General features: G+C 52.6%; 1 protein-coding gene across 3 annotated transcripts in view; it reads right to left on the bottom strand.

Moving 5' to 3' along the window:
* Positions 1–1,014: 1,014 nt before the first annotated feature.
* CACNA1D (calcium voltage-gated channel subunit alpha1 D) overlaps positions 1,015–13,426 on the bottom strand; it is a 303,488-nt gene continuing 291,076 nt past the window's right edge. For 2 of the 3 annotated variants that reach the window (XM_039243605.1, XM_039243604.1), the window contains 8 exons: positions 12,269–12,385; positions 11,222–11,589; positions 10,499–10,525; positions 9,179–9,328; positions 8,641–8,810; positions 5,855–5,976; positions 3,739–4,059; positions 1,015–3,242 (listed from right to left, as the gene is read on the bottom strand). In XM_039243605.1, the coding sequence (XP_039099536.1) occupies positions 2,949–3,242; positions 3,739–4,059; positions 5,855–5,976; positions 8,641–8,810; positions 9,179–9,328; positions 10,499–10,525; positions 11,222–11,589; positions 12,269–12,385 (1,569 nt within the window). In that variant the 3' untranslated portion in view covers positions 1,015–2,948. The remainder of the gene's footprint in view (positions 3,243–3,738; positions 4,060–5,854; positions 5,977–8,640; positions 8,811–9,178; positions 9,329–10,498; positions 10,526–11,221; positions 11,590–12,268; positions 12,386–13,426) is intronic. The other variant, XM_039243606.1, reaches the window with a different exon arrangement.

The following is a 13,426-nucleotide window of genomic DNA, read 5'->3' as shown; positions in this document are numbered from 1 at the left end:
CGAAAACAAAAACAAAACCTAGAGGAAAACACACGCCTTCTCCACTGGCCCCGTTCCGCGACCCGGGCCATCTCCCGTTTCCTCTCCCGCCACCGTCCCCACAGGGTATCTGCGAGGCCACTCTCGCTGGCGCTGCCCCGTTGGAGGCAAGGGCCCCAGGCCTGCTCCCCATTCTCCCCTCTCACCTGCCCTCTGAGGTCCCCAGGAAAGAAGGAATATTATTTTGGAGAAATAAAAACGTTGTCAACATACGAGAGCCTAGCTGGGGTCTGTTTTGAGTCGGGGTGGGAGCTGGAGCTCTGTTAGCTGGCCAGTTTTTAGAACCTACTGCCCATAACATCAGAAACCTTTGTAGGAAGACAAGCAGTTGGCAAAGACGCTGAAGGCCCGAAAAATATAACATGAAATAAACTGCCCTGGTTCCCTTTATAAGTGTGGGGTCGGCAGTAAGGCAGCTAAAGCCCACACTGTGTACCCTGGGTACCGAGAAGCATCCTAGCCTTGGGCAGACTCCGAAACGGAATAGCCCCATCTGGCCAGGCTGCCAAGATAGAAACCAGAGAGAGGACCCTTAACGAGGATCCTGCTCATTGTTAGTTAAGTCAGAGCAGCCGTATCTATTTGTGATATTCTGAAAAACACAAGAAACCAAATGTACTATTTTTATGGAATGGGAGGGGGCCCCAAAAGGAGAGACATTTAATCTTAAAACTTTCCTAAAGCAAAGGAAAAAACACTACCACATCCTCTACAACTTCAATTTTTTTTTTTGTACCAAGAACAATTTAATGGTTGATGGGAACTAGGCTTAAAGCAGACCTGTAAAGAGCAGTACAGCCTATAAAAATGCCAGTTTTTAAGTCCTGACTGGGAAAGATTGTGGCCTGCACCAGAAAACCCCATCCTGGGAGGGCAGTTTGGGCTGCTAAGTCACAGGAAGAACAGTGCCAGCAGAGATGACGGGGTCAGGGGGGTTAGCCCTTTAGGAGAGACTGCTCTCTGCAGCTGGTGTTACCTTCTGCATTAAGGAGCCAGCCAGGAGGGTAAGACAGAGTTACACAGTCACAGAACCTCCAGCGCTAGAGCACCCGCCGGCGCCAGATCTTTGCAAGGAGAGCTCCCTAACACAATAAAATTATTACACAGTTTTGTTCTGAAGAACATTTTGCATTTTAATAAAAAAAAAATTATGTCAGGAAAGAGTCATTTACAAACCTGGAAGTGTTTTTGCCTGGATCTGGAGTAAGAATGTCTTAAGAAGAGGTTTGTAAGGTGTTCATAACAAAGTGTCATTATTTACAAAAAAAAAAAAAAAAAAAAAAAAACCCAAAACCCAAAACGTTAACAGGTCGTGTAGGTAATATTTAAAAATTTTGAACCAAAAACTGCTACCTGTATTTTTGACTGCAGGGACTCCCTGCCAAGGCAAGTCCACAAAGCCGGCATGATTCTTTGAAAACAAAAGGAAGCCTGGATGGGTCTAATGGTCCAGAAGTGGGTTTTCATCAGGAAGTACAGTGAGGCTGTGAGTACGTTCTAATGAAAACTTCAGCCCTCATTCAGTTGCATATAAAAGCCCTCAGAGAGAACACACAGTACAGCAATGTTTTGTAAAAAAAGGCAACAACACGATTTGTGGACACTTGTGACCTTCTCATCCCACAGATCATCGCCTTGCCCCCCCCCCGCACCCCCCACTCCTTATTTAAGATAAGCAGTGGCAGCTGTCCTTAGGGAGCAAGGGTGGAGAGACTTCAAAAAAGCCTTGTCAGGGCAGCTGAGGAAACCACCCCGTGACCGCCACAGGGTCAGACTAACAGCCCGACCTACTCTGTAATGAACTTGTCGAAGGGTCAGTAAAATGAAAGTTGCAACCCACGGTGGACCAGAGGCCTGCCCTCAAATCCTAGCACTCGCCCAGAGCCAAGACTAAATCGTCATCTGGTGTATCTTGGGTAAAGGTAGATTTACAGCGACTCAAAATATTTTAGAAAAATCTCTATAGCGTCAAGTTCTTTTGAACTTAAAATGTTATCCCCCAAAGAGTTTTCATTGGATAAAGGAGAATTGGCTCTATTTCTTCTACTTCTGTACAGCCCGAGTAAAAATGCTAATAATTTCTAGATTTCAGTGGGGAACTACCATTATTAGGACCCATAGATATTGCTGCAGTTCAAATACGGTACAATAATTACAAAATATAGACCATCTCTTTACAAATACAAATTAGAGTATATTACAAGTCATGTACAGTAAATCTATAATTTTTAAACAAACTAGCGTATCTAAGTTTACCTGGTTGCGAGTGCATGATTATTCCAGTTTACAGTTGCCCTTAACCTGACAGTCAGAAACCGACTGACCAACGTTCTCTCTCGTAAACTGGGGTCACGTAACAGCAAACCTTGTGGATAAGGTCCTGCTCTCCTCTCAGGATGACAGCTGGTAGGTGGGTCCTGATTTACACACTGTGTTTCAGAACAGCTAAACAGAAACCAGGAAGCAGTGTACTGGGGGGAAAAGGGTTTAAAAATGGATATGCTGGGCCCAGTGAATGTCTGATATGCTAGACTGATGGCTGAGGTAATGACACAGGTGTGGTGATCGTCATCACCTTTGACCGTCCCCACCGTGCCAGCAGGTGGGTGGGCGTGGGTGAGTGCCTCGGGAGCACTTCGGACAAGTGGGCTGGGCTTGTCCGACCTCCTCGCTGGCCCTCCCCAAGAGGGCTGGACCTGCTGCTTCCGACAGCTGGGGCTGGGCACGTGTGCGCGGCTGTTCCCTACACCAGGTTTATGGCTTCCTTGAGGCATGACATCACTTGTACAAAAGTCTAATTGAATATGGACTCCACACTAGTGCCTAAACTTTCCTAACTACGAGGCACTTTTTCCCTGGCCCTCAGGCGCCCCACCTGAGGCCAGAGCCAGTCCGCCCCTCCCTGGGGGCTACAGGGTGGTGATACATATCATTTCATCTGCCAGGTCCTCCTCATCCCTTCCGGGGTCAGGCTCTTCATCGCTGTAGCCTGGCCCGAAGTCCTGGAGCTCATAGTCCTGCCGGTGTGAGACCGGGCCCACACCCCCGTTGGCTCGGGGATGTACGGTCCCATTGAGCAGGTTGCTGGCTGCACTCTCCATCTCGTCGATGGTTAGGTCACAGGCATCGGCGATTTCATGTTTTGTGGCCGATACAAATTTTGGGTCCCTTGCATACCTTCCCAAACCTTCGGATATTAGGACCTGTACGAGACAAAGGAGCAGTGCATCGCGTGAATGTGTTACAAGGCTTTGGGGGTGGGGAGGGATGACAGAGGAGCCACCTCAACTGCTCAGCGTGATTTCATGTTCGTTAGACCTCACACGTGATATATACAGCTCAATGTAAATGGCTTTGAAGACATGGCAGACTTCAAACACTACATATAGCCCAACAAGAGCGTCATTGGGGAAAAAGATGTCAGGAGAAGCTGGCAATGTTTGCAGGCACACCACGTGTAATCCTAGGTACAGCTGCTTCACGAGAACTGGCAGTGCTGCGATCTATTTGTGCTGTACGTCCCCCCTTTGCTTCTGAGCAGTGGGCACTATCCAGACGAAAAGCGACATAGCTGGGCTCTGGAGCCTCCCACCCTCACAACCACCACTGCTCCCACAGGTCCCCCTCTGCTGTGTGGAGCCTGCCCATTCATGGCACACTCGGGGTGGCAGGGTGGCGGGGGGAGGGTGGCATACTCACTGCTTCCACCAAGCTGTCTGCGCTCCTCTGTTTGTCGCTGTTTTTGTTGCGGAAGCTGCTGGGGACAGTCAGGCTAGCTGGTGTGAAAGTTCGGTACGAGATGCCGGGCTCGTCCGTGTACCACGAGCTTCGGTGCAGGGACGGCAGGCTGCCGTTGACCTGGTCCAGGGCCTCCAGCCGCTCCACCTGGATCAGGGGTGCATAGCACGGCGTCCATTCCCGGTACGGAGGAGTCGCTGGAGGGGTGGCCCATGACCGGGCTGAATGGCTCGGCGAGTACTTCTGGGCTTTACTGGAATCCAGGCCTGCAACTGCCATGATCTGAGGGAAGAGGGGAGGTGGGGAGGCCAGAGGTCCTCAGGTGCAGGCCGCAGGCCGCAGGCCTCACACAGACCAAGCAGGAGGCACCGCTGGACAAAGGCAGCCTTTGACAATGACTTCAAAAGGACACAAGCAGGGGCACCTGGGTGGCTCAGTTGGTTAAGCGTCCAACTTCAGCTCAGATCATGATCTCACAGCTCGTAATTCAAGCCCCAGGTCGGGCTCTGTGCTGACAGCTTAGAGCCTGGAGCCTGCTTCGAATTCTGTGTCTCCCTCTCTCTGCCCCTATCCTGCTCATACTCTTTCTCTCATAAATGAATATTAAAAAAATTTTTTTTAAAGGACACAGGCAGTAAAATCTGGCGTTCTAGCTGTCTGTTCTGTTTTCCCAAATCTATAACGCACCGCCTATGACTGTTCCCAAGTAGGAATCAGCCACTAATTCATGAAATTACTGCCGAGTGGCGGAGAATTAGGGAAGACATTGGCCCTGTGGTGTGCGAACATACCAGCCAGGGCACTCTACGTTTAAATATGGGAGTCCATGCGGGGCAAATGAGCCATTCCCAGCCCCAGGAAGGAGCACAGCTGCTTCTCTCTAGTGCCAGTCATCACAGCGGCCGGCACAGGGGCTTCTGGGAAGCCTCAGGCACCGGCCCTGCCCCTCTCACGTGCAGCAGCACCACAGCAGGTCCGTCCTGGCACCCCCTCGGCACAAAGATGCCCGGTCTTATGAACAGCAAGGGCCCGTGGCCCACCTGGATGCCGTGGCCACCCGAGGGAGGGAGGGTGAACACACGGACCAGGCCCTCATTGGGGCGGGATGGCAGAGGGAAGGACGTTTTCACACGTGTGCCTGCGTAGACCTCTGTGCCTACTTGGTTCGTGGCATTGATGGCTGGGCCTTTCCAAATGTCCTCTTGTAGTAAAATAAGACATGAATAAAAATTTATAATATAAAAACCAAAGGCAGAAAAGTAAAAAGTTGGCCACGAGACCTGTAGTGGAAGCTGGCGTTCATGTTGTCATGGAGGGTGAGCTAGCTCTCTGCAAATGTACAGACTGGGTGCTCCCTGCACGCCTCCCGCCCCGACACGTGCACACAGTGCACAGCATCTCCGATGTGCTCTTTTCAGAAAGAAAAAGTACCATATTCTTGTCCTTGAGGCAAAGCCCCAGGTGAGTGGGCTGCAGCCCCATCCTCGCTCCAGACCCCGAGCCCCTCCTGTCCAAGCACCTCTCTGTGGGTGGGTCCTTCTCCCTGGGCCACAGGCCCCTCACAGGTTGGGGCTGGGGTGGTACTCACCCACCCTTTAGGCCACAGAGCCCTGCCCACAGAGGGCTCTAGAGACACACTTTAATGAAGGAACAAGGTCTCAGAGCAAACAGAGGGCAGCACTGATTGTTCAGGATCAGGCAAACGGTCGCCATGCCCTGGGTCAGGGATTGTACCAGATCCCTCTTCAACACCGGGGAAAGAATGCAGCATGCACCAAGGTTGAGAACCCAGCTTTGGGAGCTGGCAGCCTCGGATTCCAATGCCAACTCGGTCCTATACCCGCTGTGTGAGCTCAGGCAAGCCACTTCCCTCTCCCTGACATTTGCTCGTCTGTGAAACGGGTTCTTGATTGTATCTATTTGGCAGGGTTGCTACGGGATTGAACCGGCGTGTTTGTGAAGGTTGTCTCCATCCCTCCCGCTGCCGGCAGTCAGAGAGAAGGGGGTGTCCTGAGGGTGGGTCCCACGCAGGGTGCCCGTCGGGCCCGTGGAGTCCAGGCCAGGTGGGCCGGCTCACCTGCTGCTGCATCAGGTGCAGGGGCAGGGCTGTGCGCTGGGGGAAGGCGGGGGGCGGCGGGGCCTCCTCCTGGCTGCTCTGCCGGCGCAGACACTCGAAGTTGAAGGAGGATCTCCGGCGGGCTGAGAAGTGAAGCACACGAGCACTTGTGAACCAGGCGCTCAGTGGGGACCCCAGGGCCCTGGGGTCAGGGTGGCCCACCGGACGTTCAGCAGAGCCCAAGAGGAAGCAAGCAATAGGTCTGAGGAAAAGCATCAAGGAGGTGAGGCCTCAGAACCTTGAGAAGGAGGCTGAAGAAGCCGCCTGGCCAGAGGATGTTTTTAACAGGTTCAAGCTGGTTTCTTATAAATGTAAAGCCGGTTCTCATGGGGCAGAGCTAAAGGCTCCAGAGTGTGGCTGTTCTGAGTCCAAACCCCAGCCCTGTGTATATGTTGTGGGACCATAGCATTTCAGGCCAAGACACAGCGTCATTCTAGAATCCTACAGCTCCTTGCTGACTGGCCGCCTTCTCACCCTGCAGACACCCTAAGTGCCTATGGGGGGGGCGTGGCATCTCACTGGCGCTCCCGTGCCTCTACCTGCTTTAAGGGGAGTGACTCACTACCAGCTCAGCCAGATACGAAGCAAATTCTTTTGTTGGGAAAGACCCAGCTTCTCGAGCCCTGAAGATAGAAAAGAACACCTCTGATGATAAAGAACCCGGCTGTCCCATTAACACCCACTTTAAATAGAGAGGCCCCCGCATGGGGTTGAGCAATGACAAGAGATGCAGGTCATTCCGAATTCTAGGCCCCCAAGCACAGGCCACAGGCTGCCCTGGGAACAGCTCCACCCTCCAGGGCGCTGGCTCGCTGCTTGGGGGCCCCGCTGATAGTTCATGAGGCAGGAGCGAGGTCTCTTCAACCTCTGCTTTCTAAGTTCCCAGGGTATTTCTCATGCCCCAGCAAAATGCTGCACACCCCTAATTCCTGTACTGGGAAACTATGGGGGCGAGCCTCCTGGGACCACACATGGGAGCTGCAGGAACTGAGTTCTCTGATCTCTACTCTCAAAGTGCAGGAAGCCTGGGCTGAGCCCCTGGCTGGCTCTGCCCCTGTGGGCATGCTGGGCCCCCTCCTCCTTGTTGAGTTGCCTATGAAGGACACAGACAGCTGCACCACAGCTGCTGTCCTCCATGCACCACACAGGGGGACGGGCCTCCCCTGTCTGCACACCCTCTAGGACCGTCCTCAGATCAGATGGCAAGGGCCAGAGGCTTGGAGCCAGGAGAGGAAGCCACCAGCCCTCTCACTTGGGTAGTGCCTTTCAGTTTTGAAAAACAGTCCATGTACACCCATCATCTCATCTGCTGTGCACAACCATCTCTGACTGGGGAAGCAATCCCACTGCAGCTAAGAACACAGGCTGAAGACTTCCATGTTCTCCTCCCTGCCCAAGGTCTGAATTGATGGGCAGCAAAGCAAATAAAATACGTTTTATTTATTTGCCCTTACAAATAAAAAGGGCTTCTGCTCTAGCCCGCTCAGCTTCCTGCTTCACTAAAGAAGAGCCTCTGAATGGTGGGCATTAATGTGGCCACTATAGGGGAAACAGGGAGGTCCAGGGAGGGCAGTGGTCCTCACGTGGGCCAGGGTCTCTGCCTGGCCTCACCTGCGTGTCATCCAGTATTTATGGAGTTCGGGATTGCTCTGTTTAGCAGCATGTGTTTGGGGCCACAGAATAAAATATTAACCATGGAAATGGGTCTGATTACCCTCCCAGCAGGGCAGTGGCAGCTGGAGAGAGGCAGAGGGCCCCAGGCGCCACCCAGCCGCACTTGTTATTGTACACAGAGTTAGCAGACTCGGAGCCCGTGTGTCTTGGCTATTTTTGGTTACTGATTAGAGTCCTGCTCGAAAATATGCTTCACTCCTCAGAAACACCAGGAATGGTATTTTGCAACCATCACCAAAATGCCCCCGTGTGCAAAATCACACTTCCCGGCCAGGAGCCGACAGGGGCCACTGCTACATTTCTTACCCTGGCCCAAGTTCCTCACTTGGGGTGACCCAGATCTCCTGCAGCACTGCTTAGGCTGCCTGCACAGGAAAACCAGGTGGGGAGCGGCTGGACCCTGCCTCTTCTCAGTAGAATGGGATTCCTCCAGCCCCAGGGTGGGGGTGCTGACCCTAGAAGCCACCACCAAGGCCAAAACTTGCCCTGTGAGCAATGGCATTGGCTGACCCATGGCAAAGATGAAAAATAGGTGGACGGGGAGGTGAGAGGGGAACTCCCTGGTGGGGACTGAGAAGAGATGGACATCAAGAGTCCCCAGGTGGCCCTCAGAGGTGTGGGGCATGGTGGGGCAGACCTGGGCTCAGGTCCAGCTCTGCACAGGGCTGATCCCTTCCGCTCTCTGAGGGTCAGTTACCCCATGGGCAGAGAGGACCTGACAACAACATTGTGCATATCTCGTCTACCTCAAAGGATGGACCTCGGGCTCAAAGGCAATGATACATGCACAAAAAGCCCCTTATCAGGTGCCACATACTACATACACAGACCACACACTGCCTTTCTCTGTGTTCAGAGAGTCAAGAAGGGCACTAAAGTTGTTCGAGCTTCATCACATAGGATACGGATGGAACAAAAAGGAAAGCCGATAGGGTCTCCAACCAGGGGCCTGTGTCTTGAGGGCTGACAGTCCCTAACACAGCAGGACCACATCTTTCACACTCCCCCAGGGGAGGGGGAGGGGCACACTGTTCTCTGGAAGGCTTCACCCAAAACAAAAAATCTGGCCTCACATGTTGGAGTGGGAGGTAGTAGGCGTCTCCTTGGAGATCTCCGGGAGTCATAGCAAACAGGTGAGTCATCATCCTCCAAGAAGCCTTGGGGGTGATGGTAGCCTCGAGGCCGCTCGAAGTCCCAGTTGCTGCCTGGGTATCTGTTGTAGTAGCTGTAGCTGTAGTTCTGCCTGGTGGTCAAGAAGGCCAAAAGAGAGGGTAAGGGGCACCTGAGATCCTAGTCTGTCAGCTTGGACAGACCCGCCGCTACAGTCCTCCCCCACCTTTCTTGAACACCCTGGACCGGCTGAGAGCAAGGCAGTCCTCGGCGTCACGGAAGATTCAGGGCCCCAGTAGCAGGTGGTCTGAGAGAGCGGCCTCCGTGCTGCCTTTCTGGCCCTGTTTCTCCTGCTCCCGCTCTCCCTCTGGCCCAGAGTCTGTGCTCTGCCTCATTTCCCAGGGCAGTCCAGCTGTTGTGCAGGCGGGCCGAGGCTTCAGGGGACGGGGCCAGGACACGGCCAGGCCTCCTACCATCAGACTGCGCTGCAGAGCCACTCACCTGCTCCCGGCCGGTGAGCCGGCCTCCTCATAGCTCTCCTCACCACTGAAATACTCCTGCTCCTCCAAGCAGCGGGGGTCCCTGAAGTAGCCATGTATCTCTGGATCTTCCCGGCAAATAGTTGGGAACTGCTCATCTCCTGAGTCAGACCTGCAGTTGTGAGACAGGGCCTGAGCACCTGAGCCGCCTAGGCAGGCGGCAGACACCTCCTGCAGCCAGGCCTCTGTGTGCGGCTAGCATTCTCCTCCCTCAACCCCCACCTCAAGCCCTTGGCTTCTCCCCGGTGTACCGGGACTGGACTGCCTCAGGCTCCTTGTGTGAGCACATCTCTCTCTCAGTACCCTGCACAATGCCGGTGCCAAACCACTATGCCCAGGGGCCATGGAGCCAAAAGAGTCGGTGTAATTTGGGGGAACAGAACAAAGAAATGGACATAGAGGCCGGCAAGGATCAGCAGTCCCATGGAAAAGGCTCTGATCCTTCCTACCCTGGCCTGTGTGACTTCAGGGTCTGGAACAAAGAGGCTCCCTAGCCAATTTCCCACTGTGTCCACCCCGAGGAAAAGGGACAGGGGTTTGTGACTCAGTATCCCACGGGGACTCATACGTGTGACACCCACCAAGTTTTCAAAAGCTACCTTGCCCACATGGCAAGGCTGTCATGCTCTCTCCCTAAAAGCCACTGTCCTGGCCTCGGTCCTCAGAAAAACCAGCCAGGCTCTGTTACATCAACTCCCTCCAAAGACAGGGCCATGCCCCCTCCAAGTTCAAGCTCTCAAGCTGTTCCTGAGCAGCTGGTTTCACTTGATATAATGAAAGCAAAAGACCTAGCCTCCCCATTCCCAGTAAAGTGATCATCCCACTCACAGTTCAAGCCACATTAGCAAATGTGGAGCAGGGTACACTGCACATACGTCAGGGGCTCCAGGGGAAAGAGAGAAGACCTGGTTCCTGGTCTTCAGGAGACTGGGGTCACTTTCTTATCAAGTCCCCAAAAGAGACTTGAACTCATATAGCAGCAGGAATTGGCCGGCCTCCCAGGGCTGGGCAGCCGGAAGTGCACAGTGGGTGCTCGCTACACTGTAGTGAGGCCCGTGGGCACGCTGGCGCATCAATACTAGTCCTTGGATGGTAACACAGTCTACACACCTATGGACCTGAGAGCTCATTTGCTTACAAAGGAGCAGCTACCTCTGCTCCTGGAGTCCACAGCCCCAAGAAGCTGCATCTAAGGAGGCTCTCGTCCCTCAGCGTTGAGGCCGGTCGGTCACATTTACAACACAGAGTATTTAATACACAAACACAGGCAGTGTGCACATACCTAATGTAAGTTTCATAATAGCGGGTTCTATCCAGGACAAGCATAACATGGGAGGGAGGGAGGGAGAAGATAAAAGTTAAACATTTCCAACAAAATTTAAAATGCAGATATCAGGCTAGTCCCTAGAGCAAAGGTCAGCAAACTATGGTTTATAGGCCTTATACTGTCCATGAGCTATGAACAGTTCTTATACTTTTAGAGGATTGCAAAACAAACAAACAAAAAAAAAAACCAAAAAACAAAGGAAGAAAAATATTTCATCACATGTGATTATATGAAGTTCACATTGCAGTACCTAAATAAAGTTTTATTGGGATATGGCTTTACCCATGCATTTACGCATGGTCTGTGACTGCTTTTTCTCTACAGCAGCAGAGCTCAGTGGCTGCGATGGAGATTGTACGGTGCCCAAAGCCTAAAATGTTTACCATCTAGCCCTTTACAAAGTTTGCCAACACCTGTCCCCAAGTGTGTTGGCATCACTGAGAAAAGTAGAGTTTGTACTGCTGCTGTTTCAAGGGGCATCCCACTTGGATGCCTGGTGGCCCTTTATCTTCTGAGTGCATCACTGGCTAGTACCTGATGAGGCTGTGAGATCACAGCACTCCCAGGTTCTAGTGCAAATACCTCCTAGGAATCTCCCATGTGTGCCAGAGTACAGGGAAAAAGAACTGCCTTGGGTACACACTACATTGCCAAGTGCAAACACGTTTTAAAGGTTACCTTTTAATACTGGACCTTCTTTGAGGCTCACGGTCACGCTTGTGGGAGGAGTGATGCCCGTTTTCAGACATATGCTCAAGGTTCCCAATGCTGGGCCGCTTTCCAGGGGCAGCTTTGGACATATTGGCATTATTGAGATTGGCATTTGTTGAGCTGGGAGCTTGCTTTCCTATGGAATTATGGTTATGATGGTTATGACACACCGAATTTCCTGCTGGAGGAAACAGCGGTTTCTCAGTATCACTTGCAGGTGGAATTGAAGGCCTTTGGACATGCAGGGGACGGTGGGTGGTATTGGTCTGCTGAAGGGAATCTCTCCTATCACTATTAACATGATTGACATGGTTTCCAAGCAGGGCACCATTTCTCTGCAAAATAATGGGAGACAACACCAGGTAATTTAACAAGTATTTGATGCAGGCTAGCTATGTTAGGTAACTTTTTTCTACACGAAAAACAAATTCTAGGTAAGCTCCGTAGGATCCCTGTAAAAACAATCTGAGTTTCTCACAGATCAGGGTGAATGTGTCTGCGTGGCAGCTGGTCCCCCCTGAAATGAGGAAGGTTACCGATTCCTGAGCTGAGGAGCAAGCTCTTGGCTGTCACGCGAGTGTGCTCTTGCAGTCGCTCCAAAGTCAGGTGACTTATAACCCAGCAGGGCTGGCTGGCTGGCTGCGGTTGGGCAGGGCTGAGGGGCTGGGGGCCGGCTGGCAGATCAAAGAGCTGGCCCAGGGAAGAAGGGGGTAGTGCAGGTAGGCAGCTGCTAGCGGAATGCAGGACACTCGGCCATACTGGCCAGGCAGCCATGGCCAAGTCCCTCTGAAGCTGCCACTGTGAGCCAGAGGGGTGAGCTCAGGAAAGGAGCAGGCCTGGCCCTAGAGGAAATGCTGAAGGTCTGCTGTGGGGAGAGCGTGGTCCGTAGCCCCTCTAGGCCCGGGGGCTGCTTTGCATTCTCCAGGCTCTTTTGTGGATCACCGACTGCCCAAACTGGAGTCCTGCCCTACTATTTCCAAGTGGCCAGTGTGTAGCTAGGCGTGGAATAATTACTTTGAATACATCTTCTTCTTCTTCTCGTTTTGTTTCCTCCGGCTCGTCATCTTGCAAATCACATGATATAGCACGCCGGATTTCTGGCCCAATGTCATGCAGTGTCCTTAATCCTGCCTAGATCAACACAAATGGCAAAACGGATTAGACAACATGGACGCGCTGGGCCCGGCCTGGATCCTGGCTCTGCTCCTGCCTGATTCAGCTGTGGGAAGTGAAGTTTCTCCAAAGGCAACCTGGGGAACTGACTACTCGTGTGAATGTGACTGATGGGTCCCTGAAGCCCCAGGGCAGAAGGGTGTGGTCAGGAATTCAAGATGGTCCTAGGCTGGGATGCTTGAGGCCTTCAACCCAGTAACCTCCTTCTCAAATACCCACACTTGTAGGGAGCAATGTCTGCCATGGCCAAGAGCACATGCTCACATCTAAATGACAGAAGGAAGGCCTGCAGAGTCCTCTCCCAGAGCCCCAGAGAGGGCAAGGAACACAACCATGCCATGCTACAAGAACTCACTGGCTGTGTCCAGGACAAGGAGACCTAAGTCCAAGTGCAGACCGAGCACCCATTGGGGCCATTGGTTCTGCTAGAAAGCCATGGGAACGAGGGAGGGACACCACACACTGCAGTCACCAGCACACTCAGGACCATGACGAGATGGGTCGACACGCACACAGACCCGGGCCGCTGTGCAGTGCCAGCCTCTATGGCCATCCATGGTGCCCCGGCCTATAGCCTGGGGTCAAGCCAAGAACTTGCCAACAGTTGGTTCATCCTCTTGAAGACCACAACACATTGAAAGGGGCTCACCAGCCTCTGGGGGCTGTGCAGGACCCACCAGGTGACCTCTCCTTGGCCCTCACAGACATACTCCTTTTCCTAAGCCTCTCGCAATTGGCCTACCTTATACTGGGCCTGGTTCCACTGGGTTCCATTGGGACAGGCCCTGGGAGGAGCCCTTCTTTTGTTCTCAACTTTGTTAGGGAAACATTAGAGGTGCTTATGCTATGTACACGGTAAGTGGAGTTGCTGGCTCTGAAAAGATTATATTTTGATCATCAATTTGAAGAAAAAGAGCATGCTGACTTCAAATACTAGTAGGGATGTTACAGCTACTTTATCCTTTTCCACAGAAAGACTTACTTCCTCCCTGCCACCAG

Source organism: Hyaena hyaena, unplaced genomic scaffold (assembly GCF_003009895.1).
Source record: "Hyaena hyaena isolate Hyena2069 unplaced genomic scaffold, ASM300989v1 scaffold_231, whole genome shotgun sequence".
NCBI lineage: Eukaryota > Metazoa > Chordata > Mammalia > Carnivora > Hyaenidae > Hyaena > Hyaena hyaena.
Note: the sequence above shows the minus strand (reverse complement) of the source record. Positions and strands in the feature narration are given on the sequence as shown.